At 32.5% G+C, this 20,119-nt stretch overlaps 2 protein-coding genes across 2 annotated transcripts; both read right to left on the bottom strand.

The window, feature by feature from the left end:
• Positions 1-2,108: 2,108 nt before the first annotated feature.
• On the bottom strand, positions 2,109-8,391 carry LOTGIDRAFT_207549 (hypothetical protein). Its single transcript, XM_009046882.1, has 6 exons — positions 8,218-8,391; positions 6,891-7,090; positions 5,064-5,173; positions 4,217-4,560; positions 2,618-3,852; positions 2,109-2,369 (listed from the first exon to the last, which is right to left on the bottom strand). Exons 1-5 carry the CDS (start codon positions 8,279-8,281, stop codon positions 3,791-3,793), a joined length of 780 nt encoding a protein of 259 aa, XP_009045130.1. The 5' UTR covers positions 8,282-8,391; the 3' UTR covers positions 2,109-2,369; positions 2,618-3,790.
• Positions 8,392-13,939: 5,548 nt separating this feature from the next.
• On the bottom strand, positions 13,940-19,835 carry LOTGIDRAFT_136639 (hypothetical protein; the record flags this gene model as incomplete). The annotated part of the gene is made up of 8 exons (XM_009046881.1): positions 13,940-14,137; positions 15,426-15,603; positions 15,926-16,129; positions 17,345-17,458; positions 17,675-17,773; positions 18,262-18,405; positions 18,874-19,070; positions 19,749-19,835. The coding sequence occupies 8 exons, from the start codon at positions 19,833-19,835 to the stop codon at positions 13,940-13,942; spliced, it is 1,221 nt and encodes a 406-aa protein (XP_009045129.1).
• Positions 19,836-20,119: the final 284 nt, after the last annotated feature.

The following is a 20,119-nucleotide window of genomic DNA, read 5'->3' as shown; positions in this document are numbered from 1 at the left end:
AAAGCGTGATTTAAAGCGTAACAAGGCCTGATCAAATCGGGAAATAATTCGTCCCCAAAGCGTAACCAATTCGTATCAGAGCGTAACATTACTTAGGAGATCGTGACATTTTTGGAAAAGTAAACAAAAAATGATGGCGCTTTGCTCGCCGATTTAAAGCGCAGCATTCGCCGTTGGTGTGAACTAGGCATTAACATCATGAGATACAATCAGATCAATTTGATATAGAATTTGATAGTAACAATTCCTTTATACAGGTCAATGTTATTCTGACTATTGATTTTTACTAGAGAATTTCTTTTCTATTTACCTCTAGGCTAAGTGTGGCTTATAATTAGGCCACATTGACCTATTTCTTTATATTTTTCTTCAAGGAAGGAAAGACAGGAATAAAGATCAGTTAAGTCAAATCTGAGCTAATAAATCAATTAGTGATGTACTATTGATAAAGAATTATTTTGTTCTTATTGTTTTATCTACTGGTACAAAAAATGTTACTGTATAGGAATGAAAAATCAAACCACAACATTTGATAGCAGACATTTTAGTCAACAGCTATGATCAATCAGGTTTTTTTAAGGAAAATTATTTATGAAATATTTTATTTTACCAGATGATAATAGCTTTTCAGTTATCTGTAGGCTTATCCCTTTTTAGATTGTAATTTTGGCATCTAGTTCTTCAGCAAAGTAGCTCTATGAAGATATCTGAAACTGCAATACTTATATTTGGGTTCGCTCATCTGTTATGGCTTCTTACATGAAAATTATTTTATTGAATCGAATTTTTACAGGCTGCTAAGAAATTAGAAAAAGTTCGAAGGAAAGCAGAAGTTATAACAGAAAATGTTGATGTATCAGAAAAAGAGAAATGGCAGCAAATAAAACAGTAAGTTTCTTTTCCAGGTAACACATGTCTGTGACTCCTGCTGCTATTGAAGGAGACTTTGTATAAAAAAAATGTGAAACTAAGCCGTATTATTATTTATATTTTATTTATATGGGCCTTTGTATATAAGACAATATCGAGTCCAGTGTGTATTGTACATCTCCTAATCTATTAGTGCCTATGAATTGTTACAGTAAAAACTCTATGTGTGTAATGGGGAAAATTTTGTTAACGTATCCTGTTATTTATTTGGACAGTATTATTAAATTGATTATACGGAAAATATTAAAGATTCAAAAGTTACATTTCCCTTCCAGATATATCAGTCTTATGTTTAATATTTTCAGATTATATAAGAAAGCAGGTTTATTGAAGAAAGATAAGAAAGAAGTGACCTATGTTGTGGGAAAGAAAGGTGGTGGTAAAAGAGTCAGTAGACCAGCTGGTGTTAAAGGACCTTATAAAGTTGTTGATCCTAGAATGAAGAAAGATAAGAGGAAACAGAAAATGAATCAGAAAAAAGGAAAGAAAAATAATAAAATGAGAAAAACGAGATAGAGATGTAAAAATTTAATAATTGTATATAAAGATTTGTTTTATGTCCATTTTATGTAGTTTTCTTTCAAAATGAAATTTCTAAAGAAGTTATAAAAGTAAGGTTTTTGCTGCCAAAATCTGATCTAAGCTACTGTCTCCACTCATTTGAGCCTTTCAATATTGAATTCATGATGTTACCGTTACTATGAAAGGACCATAGGAGAGCTTGGAATAAAATCCTTTTCAGGATACTGAATAAATATCATGTCCAAACCACACCCCATCCATCATGCTTCCTCAGACCATGTCATTCTGGATTTGATGAATAAATAGATCCATTTGTGAAATTATAACATTTGTCCACAATAATTCTCTTCAACTTAAGTCAAACCTTTAGAGTAAGTCGAAAGGTTATTATTTCAAAGCATTCAAATCACATTAAAAGCTTTAAATATGATTTGAAGGCTTAATTGAAATATGACCTTTTTCAAAATTTAATTTAAGTTGAGACTGTTAACTACTTTCACGTCATTGTGTCCAAACCATGCCCCTTTTCCTCATACTTCCTCCATATTCATGATACGATGCATTCGCGTGTGTTATTTCCATACATGTATCATGTATTTTCGTATGAATACTGGACATTTGTAACAGTAGACAACCACTAATAAACACTTGAGAAATACTGCACTTGAATATGTTTAATAATGTTGAAAGCATGACATAAGTGTTTACAGTTTAAACTTCTATACAAATAATATTACTAAACATTGAACAGTGATCAACAGTCAAAAATATCTTCACAACACTGGCAATAGCTATTTTAAATTTGAGAAAGAAACGATTTGTAAATAATACCCACATTATTTTCTACTCTAGGCCTACATCATTACAGTATGTAGATATAGTAATAACATAATAAAAATATAACTTCTACCAAAAACAAGGGATCAAAGTAATAATAAATACATTAGTACAAATGTCAAAAAAGCTCAGCTAATTAATCTTTAGTCACAAGTGCAATTTTCAACAAGTGATGTCAATGTTGATTTTAACCCCAAGTTTCTCTCAATATTTCCCTGTGTTTAGTCACAATTTACAAAATCACAGCACTAGTATTTAGTAGTTAATTTTAGTTCTTTAGTTAAAGCTCACACAATGAATCCCTTGTAATTGGTTATTGATTAAAAACAGATAGAAAAAAAACAGCAGCTAAACTTCAAGTGCAAAAAAATTAAATTCAGGGTAAATAATCATAACTTAGGTTCTACAATCAATTATACTTAATGGTGAGCTGACTAACAGTACATCAAAAGTTGGAAACAAACTTTCATTAGAATATTTCAACTCCTACTAAGTACAAATTACAGCAATTATGTCCCAAAAAAAAAAAATTGTCCGCTTCTTTGACTATTGCAGTCTTCAATTATAGTCAAGATATAAATCCAATAAAAAGACAAAATTGGTAGTTACGAATCAAAAGATACACAAGAGTTGAAAGAAATAATCACAAAGGAATCTGTCTTTTCATTCATGGAGTCATTTTGTCAAGTTCACAAAGATCTTTAGTTTCCAAGTTGATCCACCATTTTCCAAGTTGGACCACTTTTCTTGAAATTACCACACTCTTTTCATTTTAATCCTGATTTAGATGTTAAACAACTTGAATATCTCCTAGATAGTGACAATTATGACGCTTGTGAGCTCAAGACAATTAGTATAAAGCGTACTTGACTCTACCACTGGCAATAACATGAGGGCAACATAACTCTCGACAAATTAACCACCAAAGATACGAGAAAAAAAAAAACAATACATGATATAAAACAATAGTGTAAGGTACAATTATATAATAATGGTAATGTACATTCTACATACATACATAAACATACATACAACATCATTAGTGGTGAGAGTATGTTATAGATTTAGTCCGTAATCTGAAAACTTACATCAGTCAACAGATGTATACGATGTTTCTTCAAAAATACTGCCCTAAGTTATCAACTTTTTAAAGTATAGCCTATTATTTTGTTATGTCTATAGGCCAATATAATTTTTAATCATCAAATATTTAGATATTTTGTTATGTTATGTTGTTTTGTTAATTTTGTTAACCAATTTAATTCAATTTCAACTATAGTGAGTGTTTGTAGTACTAAGATTCAAATAATTAAAGTCTTGGTCAAATGACATACACAAGACAAACAAGACTGATCTTCAGATTACGAACATGATTTTTGTACAGAGCCAGAGATAGAGACAAGAACACACCCAGCCTCTTGGGTCGGATCATAACATGTTGCAGTTTATTAATAAGAAAATTACAAATAATATTTTTCGGTGTTCTAAGTACGGACATATTTTACGATCCATCTTCTCCTTCTACATCTTGAAGTGTTTCTCTAGCAGGTGTTTCTTCACTACCTGTAATAAATATTATATCTTTCCTTGATTCACCAGGTCTCATTTTTAATTCATATCTATATGTACTAAGTATTTAATAAGGGCCTATTGTGATTAAGCATATTTTGCCATAAATGAAACATCTAGTTTTAGTGGAATTGCAGGAACTACAGCCATCTGATCAAAAATGCTATCAATCTCCCAGAGACACATACAAAATTTAATAAACCTATTTACAATCCCTATAATACCTAACTAGAATGGGATAAAGCAACCCTTTCATCACAATGAAAGACCATAGACTAATTTTTTAACATGACTACCTAAGAAAGTCATAAAGTAGCCAGTGGAGTTTTAATCAACAAGAATATTAGTCATTACTTACCATCTCCCTGCATGTCTGACGTCCAGAGTGTCAAGTTATCTCTTAATAACTGCATTATTAATGTGGAATCTTTGTAACTATCCTCACTTAATGTATCCAATTCTGCTATAGCATCATCAAATGCTGCTTTTGCTAATCGGCAAGCTCTTTCTGGTGAATTTAAAATCTCATAATAAAATACTGAGAAATTTAGAGCTAAACCAAGTCGAATAGGATGTGTTGGGGGTAATTGTGCTGAAGCTACTTCACTAGCAGTTTTGTATGAAGTTAAACTTTTTTCTGCAGCTTCTTTTCTATCATTTCCTGTAGCAAATTCAGCCAAATACCGGTGATAATCCCCTTTCCTGAAAAATACATACCATTTAATTTTCATTTGTTCATTTTAATCAGAATCCAAATGAATGAGTTTTACCTTTCTACAGTTAATTGACCCAAAGAAGTAGGGCAGGTGTGCAATGAGGAAAAATCAGCATTATGAGCCTACTTCATATTCCTATTGTCAATGATCTTTAACAGGCACACAGGTAAAAGTCAATCTGATCAAATGAAATATAATTTCTATGCACATTATATTTACACTGATACATCTTTGCCTGCACATTTTTAACCAAATCAGCATCCACCTTTTTTTTTCTGTGTCACAAACCAAACAACACTAATTCAAACTGATAAGATCTCATCTCGCACTTTTCATATATGTCCTATCAGGACAGCTGTTTTGGATTAATTTTACCACTATCAGAAATTTTGAACTACTTGAACAGAAATAATAGTGAACCAAGCAACAGTCTCTAATCTGTTTTTACAAACTGACTACTAACTCTATAAATATCATGAAGATACTCACATTTTGAAATAAAACACTGTTGATTCTCCGAAACCATTTGCAGAGGGTATTAAATATGAATCTAGAACTTGTAAGACCTGGTTACAGATATCTTTCAATTCATTTTCAATCTGAAATGAAAATTTAACAGTCATTACTTCTGATGGAGGTTCACTTTTTTTTGGATAAATACTGAATCAAGAATCAGACAGGACCAAATAAACTTTTTTTTTTCAATTTTGAATAAGTGCCATTTTGAATCATATTGATCATAATTATTACAACTTTTCATTTTCTGGCTGAAAGAATCTAAACTTAAGATAGTAGGATGTTAAACTGGCATTTATTTCATTTCATTTTGATGGGTATAATATTGGTTGTTGCTGTGGGTGTTGTTACCTGTCTTACTAGCTTTTCTGCAGTTAAATGGGCTAGGTAAACGGGTAAAGCAAAAGTGATAACTCGTGCCATTATCACCATAAGCTGTTTTTTACAAAATGTAAGTCTAAAACTAATAAACCCCCTTTAAATATTTCTAACTTTAAACATGTCAGTAGAAAATCTGATGAAAACTTGCAGGCCATAACTCTAAAACTATTCTTGTAACTATTTCCACAATTAAAACTCATCTAAGATCTTAAACATGGGTTCCCTTATTTTCATTTATGAATCATGAAAATGAAAATACTAATATTTATATGAATAGAAAGTAGCTAATGTTCTAATGACTTGGAAAAATACCAGTTTGTCTCACAAGTCCATAATTAATTCATAATTAGCTAAATTAGAAGAGAATTACCAGCAGAATTCCAATGAGTGACCAATCAAGAAAGGTCATTATGTCCTTTTTTGTTTATCCAGACTGTACATACATGGATATTTATGATTGGTTAAAACTCTTAATTATATGCAAAAAGAATGTAATGTTATGATTACATGATAATTCATTACAAACACCATTTAATCAAATGGTTTGCTTAATTTGACACTAAAAATAAGGAAACCCATTTTTAAGCATGCCAAGTTTTTGAGAGATTTTGTATGTGTCATGGCAACAAAAGCTGATTTTAACACGTTATCAAGTCAAAGACAATAGCTTGCCAAACAAGGCAATATATGCCCAATAACAGCTTTGTTTTCAAATAAACATATTTAACAGTACCGCAACAATCACCTGTATCAATATTCAACCTTTAGTTATAAACTTATTTTGCAATTTTATGGTACGATACAAATCTTACTTCAGTAATAATTAATAGTTTTGTGTAAATCTGTCACAAATTTTGTCTTCTGAATTGTCCACTAAGTCATAAATTCAACACTTTTCGAGAAAACAAGAACAGAGCTTAATGTTTTAATACAATTAAGGTAGAGAGACCTTTATACTTTGAACATTATAGTGCTTTACAATATGAAATATTTTTTTCCTGTTTGATTCAGTATGAACAATTACACAAAGTTCATTTAAATCTGTCAATAATTGTGCCTTCTTTGATGACCAGCTTAAACTTGAACTTGTTTCGAAGAACAGGGGGAATAAGTCATACCAGTGTCAAATATCTTTTAATTTTATTGATTTTTGATCCTTAAATGATAAACTTTTTCTCTGTTTTGTCATAATCCGTCAAGAACTGTGTCTTCTAAAGCATTAACAACCCTTAATATTCAACAAATTTTCATGAACAAGGGCATGAACACATTATATATTTTTCAATTTTCAATAGAGCTCAGCTATTAATACAACTCCACCAAGAATCTGTGAAAACTTCTGCCTCCTAGAATGTTTACAAGCAAATGTGGACAGACAGGTGGATCATACTGTAGGTTGTGTATAAAATTGATACATACCTGTATTCTATATTCTTTAATCATAGCTAGTTTTTCACTATTACTTGAGCCTTCCTCTTTTTGTTCCAAACTACTAATTATTCGCCATGAGGCTCTTCTGGCTCCTATCACATTTTTGTAAGCTACTGATAAAAGGTTTCTTTCTTCAACAGTTAAGTTAACACCCATCATGGCTACTTCTTTCATGGCTGACACCATCTCTGTTAAAATAAAACATAAATAGGCCTTTTAATTTAAGTTCACAAAAAAATAATCTTCTCAATCTACCAACAGTATCTATGTTACTATACTTGAGGTAAGCTTACAGTAACTATCAAGTCTCTAGATATACCAGAAAAGGATTTACTTTAAATAAATTAATAACTACCCATAATTAGCAACCACAGTGTTTAAAATTTACACTTGCCAATCATTTTGTATAAAAATTGAACAAAATCAACTCAACTGTTAAGATTTGGATAAGAGGAGAATTTTCACTCCTAAATGTCATTGTCTATCATCCATGTAATTTGATGGAGATAAGTGTTTATTCATTCAAATTCATCAAAAATTACACTTATGGGCCCAAAGACACTTTTTTAAGTGGAAAAGCTAGTGAGTAAGAAAATTAAGAGTCAAATTTTCAGACAATTATATTTAACCTAGTGCCTTTACTCTCCTATTCATGGTGCTCTGCAACAAGTGTGACAAAGACATGAACAGGTGCAGGATCTAGAAACTGAGCAAGCTTATAGACAATCACTTAAAACAAGCAATAAAACCATGGATTATATATTATGGATAATTTTGAGTTAAAGTCTATATACCATTGCAGAAAATGGGCTGGGCAGGTTTATTGTAGAATGTTGGTTGATCTAAAATTAGAATACCTAGGCTAGATTCATCTTTATTCATAACAGAATCACATTATCATAGATTTTAGTTCTGAAATGCTACTCTGTTCTTACAGTATTTGCTTCCTGTTTCTGAATAACAATATGTGGACGCCATATCGTATAATCGAGGAAATATAAATATGTCTAAGGGATTTCACTCAATGAGTCACGGAAGAAACATGGCGTCCATTTTGATAACCATGGACACAGACCTTCAAAACCAAGCTTATCTACATTCTAGATCATATATTCTACAATTAATATAGTGCATAAATGTCCACTCTTTGCGTTAAATTTCTGAAATCCCCAAACTAGTGACACATGGCCCATTTATTTAATTATGTGATAGCTAATTAGGTCCAGTTGGACCTACATTTAGCTACCGGTTTCGAGACGGTAGGAGTCTACGCTTGACACCATCTTGCATAATTCATTCATTCTAGGGTACATACCATCATATCTTTCTGCTTGTTCAGCCAATTTTGCTTGGTAAACATGATCCTCCCTTGTGGCCATTTTGGTCTTGTCAGTTGCCTAAAAAAATACGTAGATTGCACTGGATTTAGAATGAACAAGCCCGATTTGTTGTCAATATGGCTGCACCCGCCAATGTATAAAGTAGTCCCTGACAATCCAAGGTAAATGTATCAATGCGCCAATCTAACAGGTCTTGGCAAGTAGTGACCGTTAATCGCATTATATTATGTCGATTAACAATATTTCTGATCTCGGACCGGCTTATAAAAAAAAAACTCGAGAAAATCCTTAATTCGAGAAAAAGAACTGTGTATGAAAAAAAAAGAAAAAAAATCTACTGGAATGTTCAGTCAGAACACACTACTGGAAATTAATATAAATTTGCCAGCAATGAATGAATGTTTTTCAAAAGTGGCTGTTTAGATCGGTTTAAGAATTCAGGAATCCGGATTCCAAGTGATATATCGGAAGAGGCAATGATGTATGTTGAGTTAAGTTTCCCGGGGGGAAAGGGGGGGGGGGGGAATTCAATATTTTCGGGCATTAGAGACTATTAACAGGCCCATGGAAATGGAATGACTATAGGGCCTATAATTCCCTAAAATAACAAAATTAGGCCTATAATGTGACAAAATGCACATTTCAGATATAAATGACGGGCTTTTTAAAGGGATTAGGTAGTCTAAATATTGTCTGTAGTGTACAGGCCTAGACGGATTTGCCATTACTTAGTTACTTAGGCTAATGCAAATCCGTACAAGCAAGACAATTCTGTCAATTAAAAAGATCACCTTAAGAACGGTAGGCCTAATATCAGGAGTAGCCTAAAGGTTGTGAAGTAGGCTATATATAGGCTAGTTATGGACTCCTCCAAAAGAGAAGCACCATCAGTTGTTTCGAAAAGAATATGCATACGCTCTGCTTCGCGCGCAACACGTCTATCAAAATGAGATACACAACCTGATCAATTCTGGCCTGACCAAACAAATTTAGACTAATGTATTTGGGCTATCAAGGAAATGAAGAAGTTGAGTAGGCCTACCGAGCTGTGATAAAGTTTTGAACCATGGGTGGAAGCGGAGAGGGGGGGGGGGCAAATTCAAAATTATTCAACCATTAAACGTGCATGGGTGATAGCCTAGTAGTGGTGAGATTGAGCCGTAAAACCACCCAGCTTCTTGCACATTATAAAGCAATATTTATGAGCGAAAACTTGTGACACAAATACCCCTCCATAATCAAACACTTGCTCTGACGTAGGTCTATTAGAACTTTGATTGGAGTCTGCACTTGAATCTGAATTAACCCATCTTATATATTACGTCTGCCGAATATCGGGTTTAACAGAGATCTTTTGTATAGACCTACACAATAGTAGAAAGGTTATGCAGCCTACATTGAAAGTGCGTCTTGTTTATAGGTCTATCTCAATACGAGAGAGTGAAGTTCTTTCTTGTGGAAAGTTTATATTTTGTATCCTGACAAAACGAAGCAGTTTGGAGAAGGGCAGAACTTTACTATTTGTTAGAAAAGAAAGGCCTATTGTGTTTTGTAGGTATATGTAGCGCACCGCAAACAAAGCCATGGAGAGGTTTTGACTTATGGGTCCAGGCCATAGAGTCATAAATAGAATAATAGTTATTATATACATGATCCAGGCTTATCTCTCTGATCCAGGTCTTTTCTATGTTGCCCTACACCGTCAGGTCCTATCAGAGACACAAGAGGGCATGCAGGTAGCAATCTGAAACTAAATTTCATAGGAGTTTTTTCTTCAAAGTTTACTGATTTGGGGAAATAATAACTAAAACAAGATATAAATTTATCAAGAAATTAATAGGTTTAATGATGTAGTTATCTTTATTGAAACCAGCATTATATAATAAATCATTTCATTCATAATAGTTTAATAACAAGCTGGCCAATCAAAGCCACAATTTAACAATAACAGTTTTTAGGCAAAGACCGGGCTTCACTTACAGATAGTCATTTAGTATGTTGGTTTTCCCCTTATGAGGGAACAAGGAGATTTTGTAACAGAGGCCCCAATTACTTTCTGTGCATATCTAATCAATTACTTCATATATTGGACAATTCATCTGCATAAAAAATAAAAGAAATAAGCCATGTTATCTTTGTCTCTTAAAAATTATCCTACAATTGAAACCATTAGCATGTTAATGGACATCACCAGCAAAATATTAAAATACAATCAAGATAGACAGACCTTTATACTTTCAACTCTTAGTGTAACAAAACATCATAGTGCTTGTATCATATTGTCAATTGTTAACATTTAACTAATCGGATTCTGGACCTAGCATTGTAATCCTAAGAGTAAAGCCTCAATCACCTAGACTAATTCATTGTTTACCAATCCCTGGATAATAGGGGCTTGATGCAGATTTAAAAATAAAACAAAAACAGACATATTAGGAGACTTATTCATTCTTAACACGACAAGGGTCTCATTTTAATTTTATGTCCATTCTAAGAGGAAGTATCTCTAAAGAACATTCTGATAAAAAAATCAAAATATAAATTCATCCAGAAAAACATCTCAAACTTATGTCAATTCATTATCAATTTTTATGATTAAAATTATCAGAAATTTGTGGATATAAAACAATATAAAATATGGCACAATCAATTCCAAAGCAAAGATGTCTATTGTATTATTCATGAAGCTCTTAAGAATTTGAAAGTGAAAATGCATCTGTCAATTTCCGATCTTCAATGCTTAATTCAATAGCACATACAGCAAAAAAAAACTTTACTGTTCCAAAGCATTTTATGATTTCTTTTGAAAAATTCAAGTCATCAATCACCTTCTGAAGGCAAGACAAAATGTACTTTGAACATTTTAATAAAAGTGAACAGCTTATTTCAGATAAAGCAATAGTTTATGTTATAAGGAACCTATTTCTGCAACAAAATTATAATATCTCCAGTTTTTTTTATTAATAGTTGTAATTTAATTCAATATATACTAAAATTAATTTCCAATTGTAAGGGCTGGGTGATATGGAATAACTTGGATATCATGATATTCAAATCTATATATAACACAATGGTTATTATTACGATACAAGTTATATCATAGTTGCACATGATATCACTCTGCAACTGGGCACTGCAACTCCAAACCCAGCCCTACCATTTGCCTATTTAATTCAAAAGAAAATCCATTGTAAGCAAAAATGAAGTTTATTACACGTAAAATGAAGTCCATTATACGTAAAATGAAACCCATAGTACATTAAAAGAAGTCACATTGTATGTGTATGAAGTCAGTGTAGGTAAAAGAAGTCAGTGTATGTTAATGTCCAGACAGTTGTATAACTGTAATTGTTAAATAAAGAATACTTGTATAATAAAGATCTGTGAATGTCTTGAAGTCAGGTTGATCAGTCTTCAGGAACATCCTGATTAACACGAGTTTGCATACAATCATGGAATCGTTTACGAAGTTTTTCTCGTAATTCCTGCCGCTTTCTAGTCATGGACTTGTGATCTGCTTTAAACTGTTTGATTTCTTCTTCAGAAATACCAAAGCCGTCTTCTTCTGGGGCACATGAATTCTGCAAATACATATACAAAATATTCTAATACTTGAGGGAATATAGAGGATATTTCTTTATCCCACTGAACACAAATCTAAAAGAGTTTTGTTTACATTACATAACATTATATATTTTTTTTCCATTAACATGCCAAGATCCAAGCAGCAAGATTCCTTGTTCATAATAGCCATTTGCCAATTTTCAAAACTATTTTCATGCACCCTTTGATTTGATAGAGGTATATGTTATATTTTTTGTATACAAAATCAAAAAATACCTCTAACATATCTTGTAAGCTAAGTTGCTGATTTTTTTCTCTATCTTTTTTAGATGATTCACTCGGTTGACACTAAAAATAATAGTTCAAATACATGAATGAGATAGGCACTCTGATTTCAAACACCAATAGAAGTTTATAAACTTATCAGGTAAAACAAAATGTACATGATTTGCATCAGTAAGTTTTATTTTTGAGTTTTATGCTCCAAATTAATTGACAAGAGTATTAATTCAGAAGGAGAATAACATATGTTCTGAATCTTCCTGTCTACCAGCTGGTCCTTGGCACTCGTTTGCAGCTCTGAAGCCAGAATGAAAAGAAGAGATGACCTTCTTGACAACAGGAAAATTTTCAGGGATTGAATTAGGTCTGGAATATATGCACAATTCTTTCAATAATACTTCAAAACGAGAATTTCACTTTCTATTTCTAAATAGTACCTTAATAATTCTGGACACACGTGGATTTGTAGGGTCAGATTTCAACAGTGAGCTGAAAACATTTCGTATCTGAGACTAAGGTAAGATTGATCAAACAAAACCTACCTGATGTGGTGAAGATAAAGAACAAGTAAAACTATCCCTACTATCAGTTAATGATTCTGAACATTCACCTATCAAATATAAACAAATTTAGACTTATAAGACAATTTCAAATGAAGTACCTGTAATCTTATGTTTGTATAGAGCAAAGATATTTGTGAATATTTAGGTCTGATTCAAATCGTACGAAATAAAGAAAGAAAAGAAACAACTATATTTTACAAGGACAACAACTTAGGTTCACAGTTAAGGATCCTTCCCACCAGCTGGTACTTGGTCAAACCTCTTGTCATTGATCTTTCCTGGATTATTCATACCCACTTACAGCTGGGTCGACTGGAATTATGAGTGAATATGACTTATTTAAGGTCATCAGACTATCACACGTCGATCAAGAATTGAACCCACAGTCGCCATTTGCTCGACGTAACCAAATGACGTCATGTTAAGAACCAATGCTCTAACTGACTGTGTTATAGAACCTATCATGAGCAGTCCATTTTTTTGAAGGGTAGAGAGCTCTATTTCAGTCAATTTGATAAATGCATACAGAATTTGGAAACATAAAAAAAAACTTACCTTCATGCGTACACACACCATCTGAGCAAATAATATCTGAGCCATCATTAGAACTAGGCATACTACAAGTATCACAGTTATCAAGCTCTGAGGAATAACCACAATCAGCATATCGATGATGTACTTTATTATAATGATTGACAGGATATTCACTATCCTCTTGACAATCCTGACACACTTGGTTATATTTATTGAATTCGGTAGTTATACTACAGCCTTGGTTATCACATTGTCGAGTCAATGTTGGAACCAACGGCTTAACTGGACCAGAAAACTAGAAAAATACAAAGAACATGACAAGTAAGTGATCGAACTCATGTTCACCATTTTGATTTGATGTAAATAGACTTCAGAAGTACTAGAAAATCACATTTTTTTTTCTTAAAAATACCTAAAACATGGAATTGCATTTTTTTTTTTTGCTTCAGTAGTTTATCTTTTACATGAAATTTGGGGTAACTGAAATTTGTTTGTCTTGTTGATAAGGTCTATAATACAGCATAATAAATAATTTATGATTACATTTTGACTGAATTTTGAAAAAGGTTGACAAAGTAATTTTGAAACACGAACATATTGGTTACACAAGGTTCAGATGGGCTCAAATTAAGGAAAAGCTGTGAAAATTACTGATTAGTTGAACAATTTGTAGTTTCTCAGACCCAAGATACAATTGATTTCCAAAAATGTTAAACCGTGGCCATTTAAGATTTTTCTGAACAAAATTGCATAACTAAAATGATTTTACCTGGCATTGTGCTATTTCCTCTTTCTGACAATTCTCTTTTTCAGCAGGTTGAACTTTTCCCTTCTTTTTCTTTCTTTTCTGTTTCTTTTGTTGTTTCTTCTCATTTTTAACACGTTCCTCCTCTAAAAACTCCTCACATACTAATTCTAGATTAGAAATACCCTGCTTACACTCTAGTGCCACCTAAAATTATAAGATATATTGTTCCATTGGAAGAAATAAATAAAACTACTAACCCAGGTTTAGCAAAACTGTCTCTTTTAAAAATGGATATATGACATTATGTTCTACATAGAAAATCTTAAAACAAATATTCAATCAATTGATCGCAGACATCAAAAGGTCATTTCCACATGAACCAATGAGGGTCCTATGTTCAACATATTCCTATCCTACACAAAGTTTTACTAGAAACTGTCATGTAAGCACAGCAAATTGCAACAATTAAAACCCCCTCAAAACGCATCCTCTATAAACCAACATCCTATCTAAACTGACATATTTTAAAAGAGGAAAACCTCAATTAACCAACACCTACTCTAAACCACAATGCAGTTTCAAAATATGTTCCCAAAGTGACTAATCTATAGTTAATTAACCTATGCAAGCTAGCAACCCTGGATTATGTATCGGTAATCAGTTGACGATAATAAAGGTATTGATGACAAGTGCATCTCTAATACAATTAGAAAATAGATGTCCATTGTTTTAATGATTGAACATTACTCTATTGATATTTACTTATGCTTTTGTGGACCACATAAATAGGGATTTAACTCTGTTTGTGTAGCCTATTGCACAATAAACCAGCAACCTCTCTATACTGGCATTTCCATTGGTCCGTTGGGGTGCCAGTTTAGAGGGGTTTCACTGTAGTTCAATAACTCAGATTGAAAACTCTGAAGTTGACTGAAAATATATATTTTCTTAAAGGGACAGATGCCCCATTTTTTTTTACCAATCAAACTTTCGTCTCAGAAACAGGAATTTTTTAGCTAGGCCAATCAGTTATAGTGTTCACATGACACCGTCAAATTTGTGGGTGTCCAGAATTATCTGCGTTTGAATGTTAAAAGGACAACTAGTCAATTTCAGATACTCTATGATATATAGAAAAGACATTTATAGAAATAGTGAGTAAACTTCCTAGTTTGAAGTATTTTTAAAGGAATTTTGCGATAAATTCTGACATTTCTAGTACTTTTATATATTCATATATTCAAGACTAAAATCAACCCCCCAAAATAGCACACGTCCCTTTAAGACTCAATAAACCATAAGGTCCGGCAGCAAATCCAACTTGACATAGCACTAATAGTAAATCAATGGAGTGAATTGATACAGGAAAGGCTGTGTTTTTTTCATGACAATTTCCACTACAGTTTAACTCGAAACTTATTTATTTTATAGTGACTCATGGGGTTGAATAAAATACATAGCACTATCCCTTCAGCTCTAATAAAATCATTACCTCAAAACTTTTCTGTAAACACTGTGCTCCTAAAGAAAACAGTATCTGCCATGTTTGCTCTTCCAGTCGCAACTTCTGACCTATACGATCTAGTCTTTCATAGATATGAACACCAAGACACGTTAAAACTTCTTCTTGAGCTATGTCCATAGTTTTAGCATGACGATCTCTACGATAACTGAAATATCAATTTAGACATTAAGACAGTGGACCACAGCCATATGCGCCCACCACGGCATGCGGATGATAAATATTCAAGATTTTTGGGCACGGGCAACAACTCTGCTTCTTGGTCGAAAATAGCTCAAATTCGAACTTGATCTTCGTTTTATGAATATGTATACACATACCGAATTTCATTTGATTCCATCAAAAAATCTAGTTTTTAGAGTGTTTACAAGCAAATATTGGTGGACGGACGGACCGATTGCATTGCCAAAAAAACAAAAATTCTAAACTACATTTTGCATAACATCTCTTAAATGTTAAAGTATACTTACTTCCCAGCAATTTCTGGCTCCGCCTTACTGATTAAATGGGCTATAAAATCAGTTTCACATACAACATGAATATGGGCTTCCTGTTGGCAGAATCTTAAACCTTCATATAGGGCTGGACAATAACCTTTTTCTTTACTGCTATCTATTTCTTTAATTAGAATACTATAGGCTGCATGAACTTTAGATTTACATTCAGTACAAAACCTGAAATAAATTAATAATTACTTCAGCACAAACTACAAATGGAGGACATGTGGTTGAAAAGTTCAAAATTTGCAACTGTATTTCTAAATATATGATCACTGTTAGAATATTACCCAATCAAAGTTTCGCGTATAAAAATCTTAGTTACATTTTTCCAACAATGAGCACCAGCATTTTGATTTCATGTACTGCTGAGCTCAGATCAAAACATTTAGATAACTAGCCTTTATGCTCAGTTCACACCAACGGCGCTTTGATCGCACTTTAAAGCGGCGTGCAAAGCAGTACCAAAGCGTAACAAAGCTCGACTAAAGCGCCAGGGCCGTAATAGATCGTTGGAAAGCTTTGAGCAAAGCTGGATATTCGGTAAGGGCGCCAGAAAATTTTAAACTGTTTAAAAATTTTGGGCGCTCTGTCACGAATTGATTAAAGCGCCAAGAACGTATCAAAGCTTAACAAAGCGTAACAAAGTTCAGCAAAGCTTGTCAAAGCGTAACAAAGCGTAACAAAGCTTAACAGAGCTTTATTCAAAGCGGGGACCCCAGTCTTCGCGGTCTGTCACCACTTGATCAAAAGCGGCATGAAATCGGCCATTTCGAAATTTTCCAATGCGTAACAGAGCTTAACAATGCACAACAGAGCTTGATAATCGTATCAGATCGTGATTTAAAGCGTCATAACCGCATCAAAGCGTGATTTAAAGCGTAACAAGGCCTGATCAAATCGGGAAATAATTCGTCCCCAAAGCGTAACAAATTCGTATCAGAGCTTATCAGAGCTTTACATTACTTAGGAGATCGTGATATTTTTGGAAAGTAAACAAAAAATGATGGCGCTTTGCTCGCCGATTTAAAGCGCAGCATTCGCCGTTGGTGTGAACTAGGCATTACAATTATAATTTATGTTGAGGACAATATAACAAGCACTCTAAGCTTATTATGTTCTGACAACAAACTTAATCAAAACCACAAGAAGGGACTGAAATATCTAACAAGCTCATGGTGTCATCACACTTTAGGGATACCTGTTCCAATGTTCAGCGTATGATCATATGAAACTTGGGAGTTTAATACTTAATTTGCTTTAACTTGTGTTCATTGTTATCCAGTGCACTTTTTTTAAGTTAATACAGCTCTAATAATTCACAGTAAACTAACATCCTTCAAATACTGAACAACTGAACTTCATATAAATTGCAAAGTTTTTTAACATTACCTGTGTTTTCGAAGATAAATATTTAATGTATCTAATAAATTATCAGCATCTATTAAAACAACCTCTTCTCTACATTCTGTAGATAATAAATCCCATGTATCTATCCAGCTACTCCTGTTAATTATAATATCAAAGATATATCATTTCATCTAACTGTAGTACTTATCAAAATGACAATTTGGCTTAAGCAACCTGTTCAACAGTAATAAATAAAAATTTACCGATTGAATTGATTTAAAAGAAGTCAAAAAATCTAGTAAAATTAAAATTTCTTAAATTATAAAAGATGGGGTTCCTTAATGTTTAAGAAATCTGCACATGAATACTTACACGTAAGTCTTGGCTTTAAGAGTTTCTAATGAATGTAAATTACATCTTTTGTTCTTTTTATTAATAGGAATAGAATCCATCACATCATTTACATTTGTACTGAAAAAAATATCAAATAAGCTTATCATCCCTGAAATTTTACTATTTCATCATATCACCTTGGTAAGATTTCATAGAAAATAGCTACCATATTCAGCCATATCTGTTTTGAACTCATTGAATTTTGAAAGAGATAAGACTAATCAATTTCTAACTACTATATCATTGCTTTTATAGAAATATTAATATAGAACTTGAATCATGTTATTACTCAAAGTTTCACGCTAAGCGATCTTCAGACAACTGACCTATTTTCAGTCTATTATATGATAGCAAACAAGTCTGCTTACTTGAAATTGTTTAAAATCATACATTATTGTTCTATACAAGATATTTCAATTCAAATTTCTGTCAATAAGTTTAATAAGGTTATATATGGGATCCAGATTCTGGGCATTGGTTTTCGTAATGTCAATAAGCTTATCGATTGTATTTAAGGTATCTTTAATAACCTTTGAACCCATTTCAAAATAAAAAGAATTTCTCACCCATGAATATAAAATAAAGCAAACACAGCTTTAGGATCAAAGAGGTATTCATGTTTTAATGATAATTCAGCTCTTTGAGTAACTACCAATGGTTCCAATGTAGGATGCTGTGATGCCACTAACAGATTTAATAAGTGTTCAACACTGAAAGAAAAAATATTATCTGATGAAACACATTTAATTATAAAATAAAAAAAAATGGAATCACATTTTGACTTTTGGAACCGTTTTGAGTCAATTTAACTACAACCTGTATTAAATTCTTCGATGTAAAAAATACAATTTCAATCCATGTACCTTACAGGAAGTAGTCCCAATGTATGCTTCCAACTATATTTTATTGATTAATGGGATTTAAAAAGTTTTCAAGACAATTATGTATATCAAGAATAGTTTTAGCCTCAATGTGAATGTTCCAATTTATGGCACCAATTTAAAATATACCTTTGATTTTAATGATTTTTGTGATAGTGACTAATAATCTGGTCAAGTTTTTTGGAAACCACACATTGGAAGTGAAATTAATACAAAAGGCGTCATCAATACATAGAAAGGCTAGTAAACCACCTCTCAAATTTTCTAACAGTATGAAGGATCTAAAGTGTGTCTTACCTTCGTCGACAACCAACACAAGAAACTGTATGTGCTAACTGATTCATTAAAGTTTGATTTGTAACCATTAAGGCAATGGCAACTTCATCTTTAGTTAATAAGTTGAACCTTTGTACAAATCTATCTAATTCTCTTTTCTTCTTGGCATCTGAGATATGTTTACAATCAGTGCATCTTTCATTAAATTGTGCCACCATCTACAATAAGAAGGTTGAAAGTAAAATATCATTGAAGGTTTCGTGAACATCAGATTTATCCGTCATTTGTGATATCCAGAGTCTTCTTAATTAGTTCAAACAGCAAGATCAAAAGGACAAGACCTTTAGTACAGTAAGTGAATCTGGAAGGGTTTCTTTATTCAAACGCATTGGCTATTTGCACTGTCACAGTTAATTGTTTTACGTCTTTTCCGTACGGTATTGCTGTTAACAGACGATGTGAGAGCATCATCCATTGTTTTCCTGCCTGTGCACTAGTTTTTTTTTTAGCATGAAGTCATTTTGTTTGATAAGAATGCTATTTTAAAAGTCAATTAAGTGACTATTTAAGGGTTAGATAAGGATGGCTAAAATCTACCATCACAGTGAAAATAGTCATGACTTTATTCAAAACTTGAAAGAAACTGTCAAAATATACCCTTCCCTCAAAAAAAAAATTCTTGGTAGGTCTGGTCTTATTAATTCCAGTTAGTTAGCCTAGGTCTAACATTATTCACAAGCACCTGTTTCAGTGCCTCTGACAGTAGATCACGCATCACATTCTTTTTTACATCAATTCAAAAAAGACATAAAAACTAAAAACTAAAGTTTTATTGTTAGAGAGGGATAGGGTTAGAGGACAAGAATGAAGTACCTGAAACCGGCAAAAATACTTACTGTCAATGTTTCATCTACTATCAGTGGAAGTTGACGTCGTTCAAACTTGTGATCGTCCGAACGACATACTGCGACTAAACGTACCATTTTAGTAAAATCTGAGTAGAAACGCAAGTCAGACCTACTCACAGCATGTAAAATATATTGTAAATAAACAATCTATATGATAATTATGACCTTATCTTTAGTTATAAACACTTAAATTCCTTCTCAAACAGAAAGTCTAAACTTGCATTACTTGCAAAAGTTACAGACCAAACAGCAGCGCCACACTATTGGATACGTCCGCGATATAGTGCAAATGATATGTTTTATTTTAGAGAGAGGTTGACGGTAATCTTGAAAAATATGTCAAAAATGTTGATTTAGGC

The sequence above is a fragment of the Lottia gigantea genome, assembly GCF_000327385.1.
Source record: "Lottia gigantea unplaced genomic scaffold LOTGIsca_108, whole genome shotgun sequence".
Taxonomy (NCBI): Eukaryota; Metazoa; Mollusca; class Gastropoda; family Lottiidae; genus Lottia; species Lottia gigantea.
The sequence above is the reverse complement of the archived record's forward strand: the minus strand, read 5'-3'. Positions and strand labels throughout refer to the sequence as shown.

What these genes read in the sequence shown, in the direction of transcription:
- LOTGIDRAFT_207549 (XM_009046882.1), bottom strand. Translation starts at nt 8,281, where the DNA reads ATGGCCACAAGGGAGGATCATGTTTACCAAGCAAAATTGGCTGAACAA. An exon ending in ACAAGCAGAAAGATATGATG is followed by an intron (nt 7,091 to 8,217) that starts GTATGTACCCTA and finishes TTATTTTAACAG; the next exon opens with AGATGGTGTCAGCCATGAAA. An exon ending in TTAAAGAATATAGAATACAG is followed by an intron (nt 5,174 to 6,890) that starts GTATGTATCAAT and finishes TTTTCATTTCAG; the next exon opens with ATTGAAAATGAATTGAAAGA.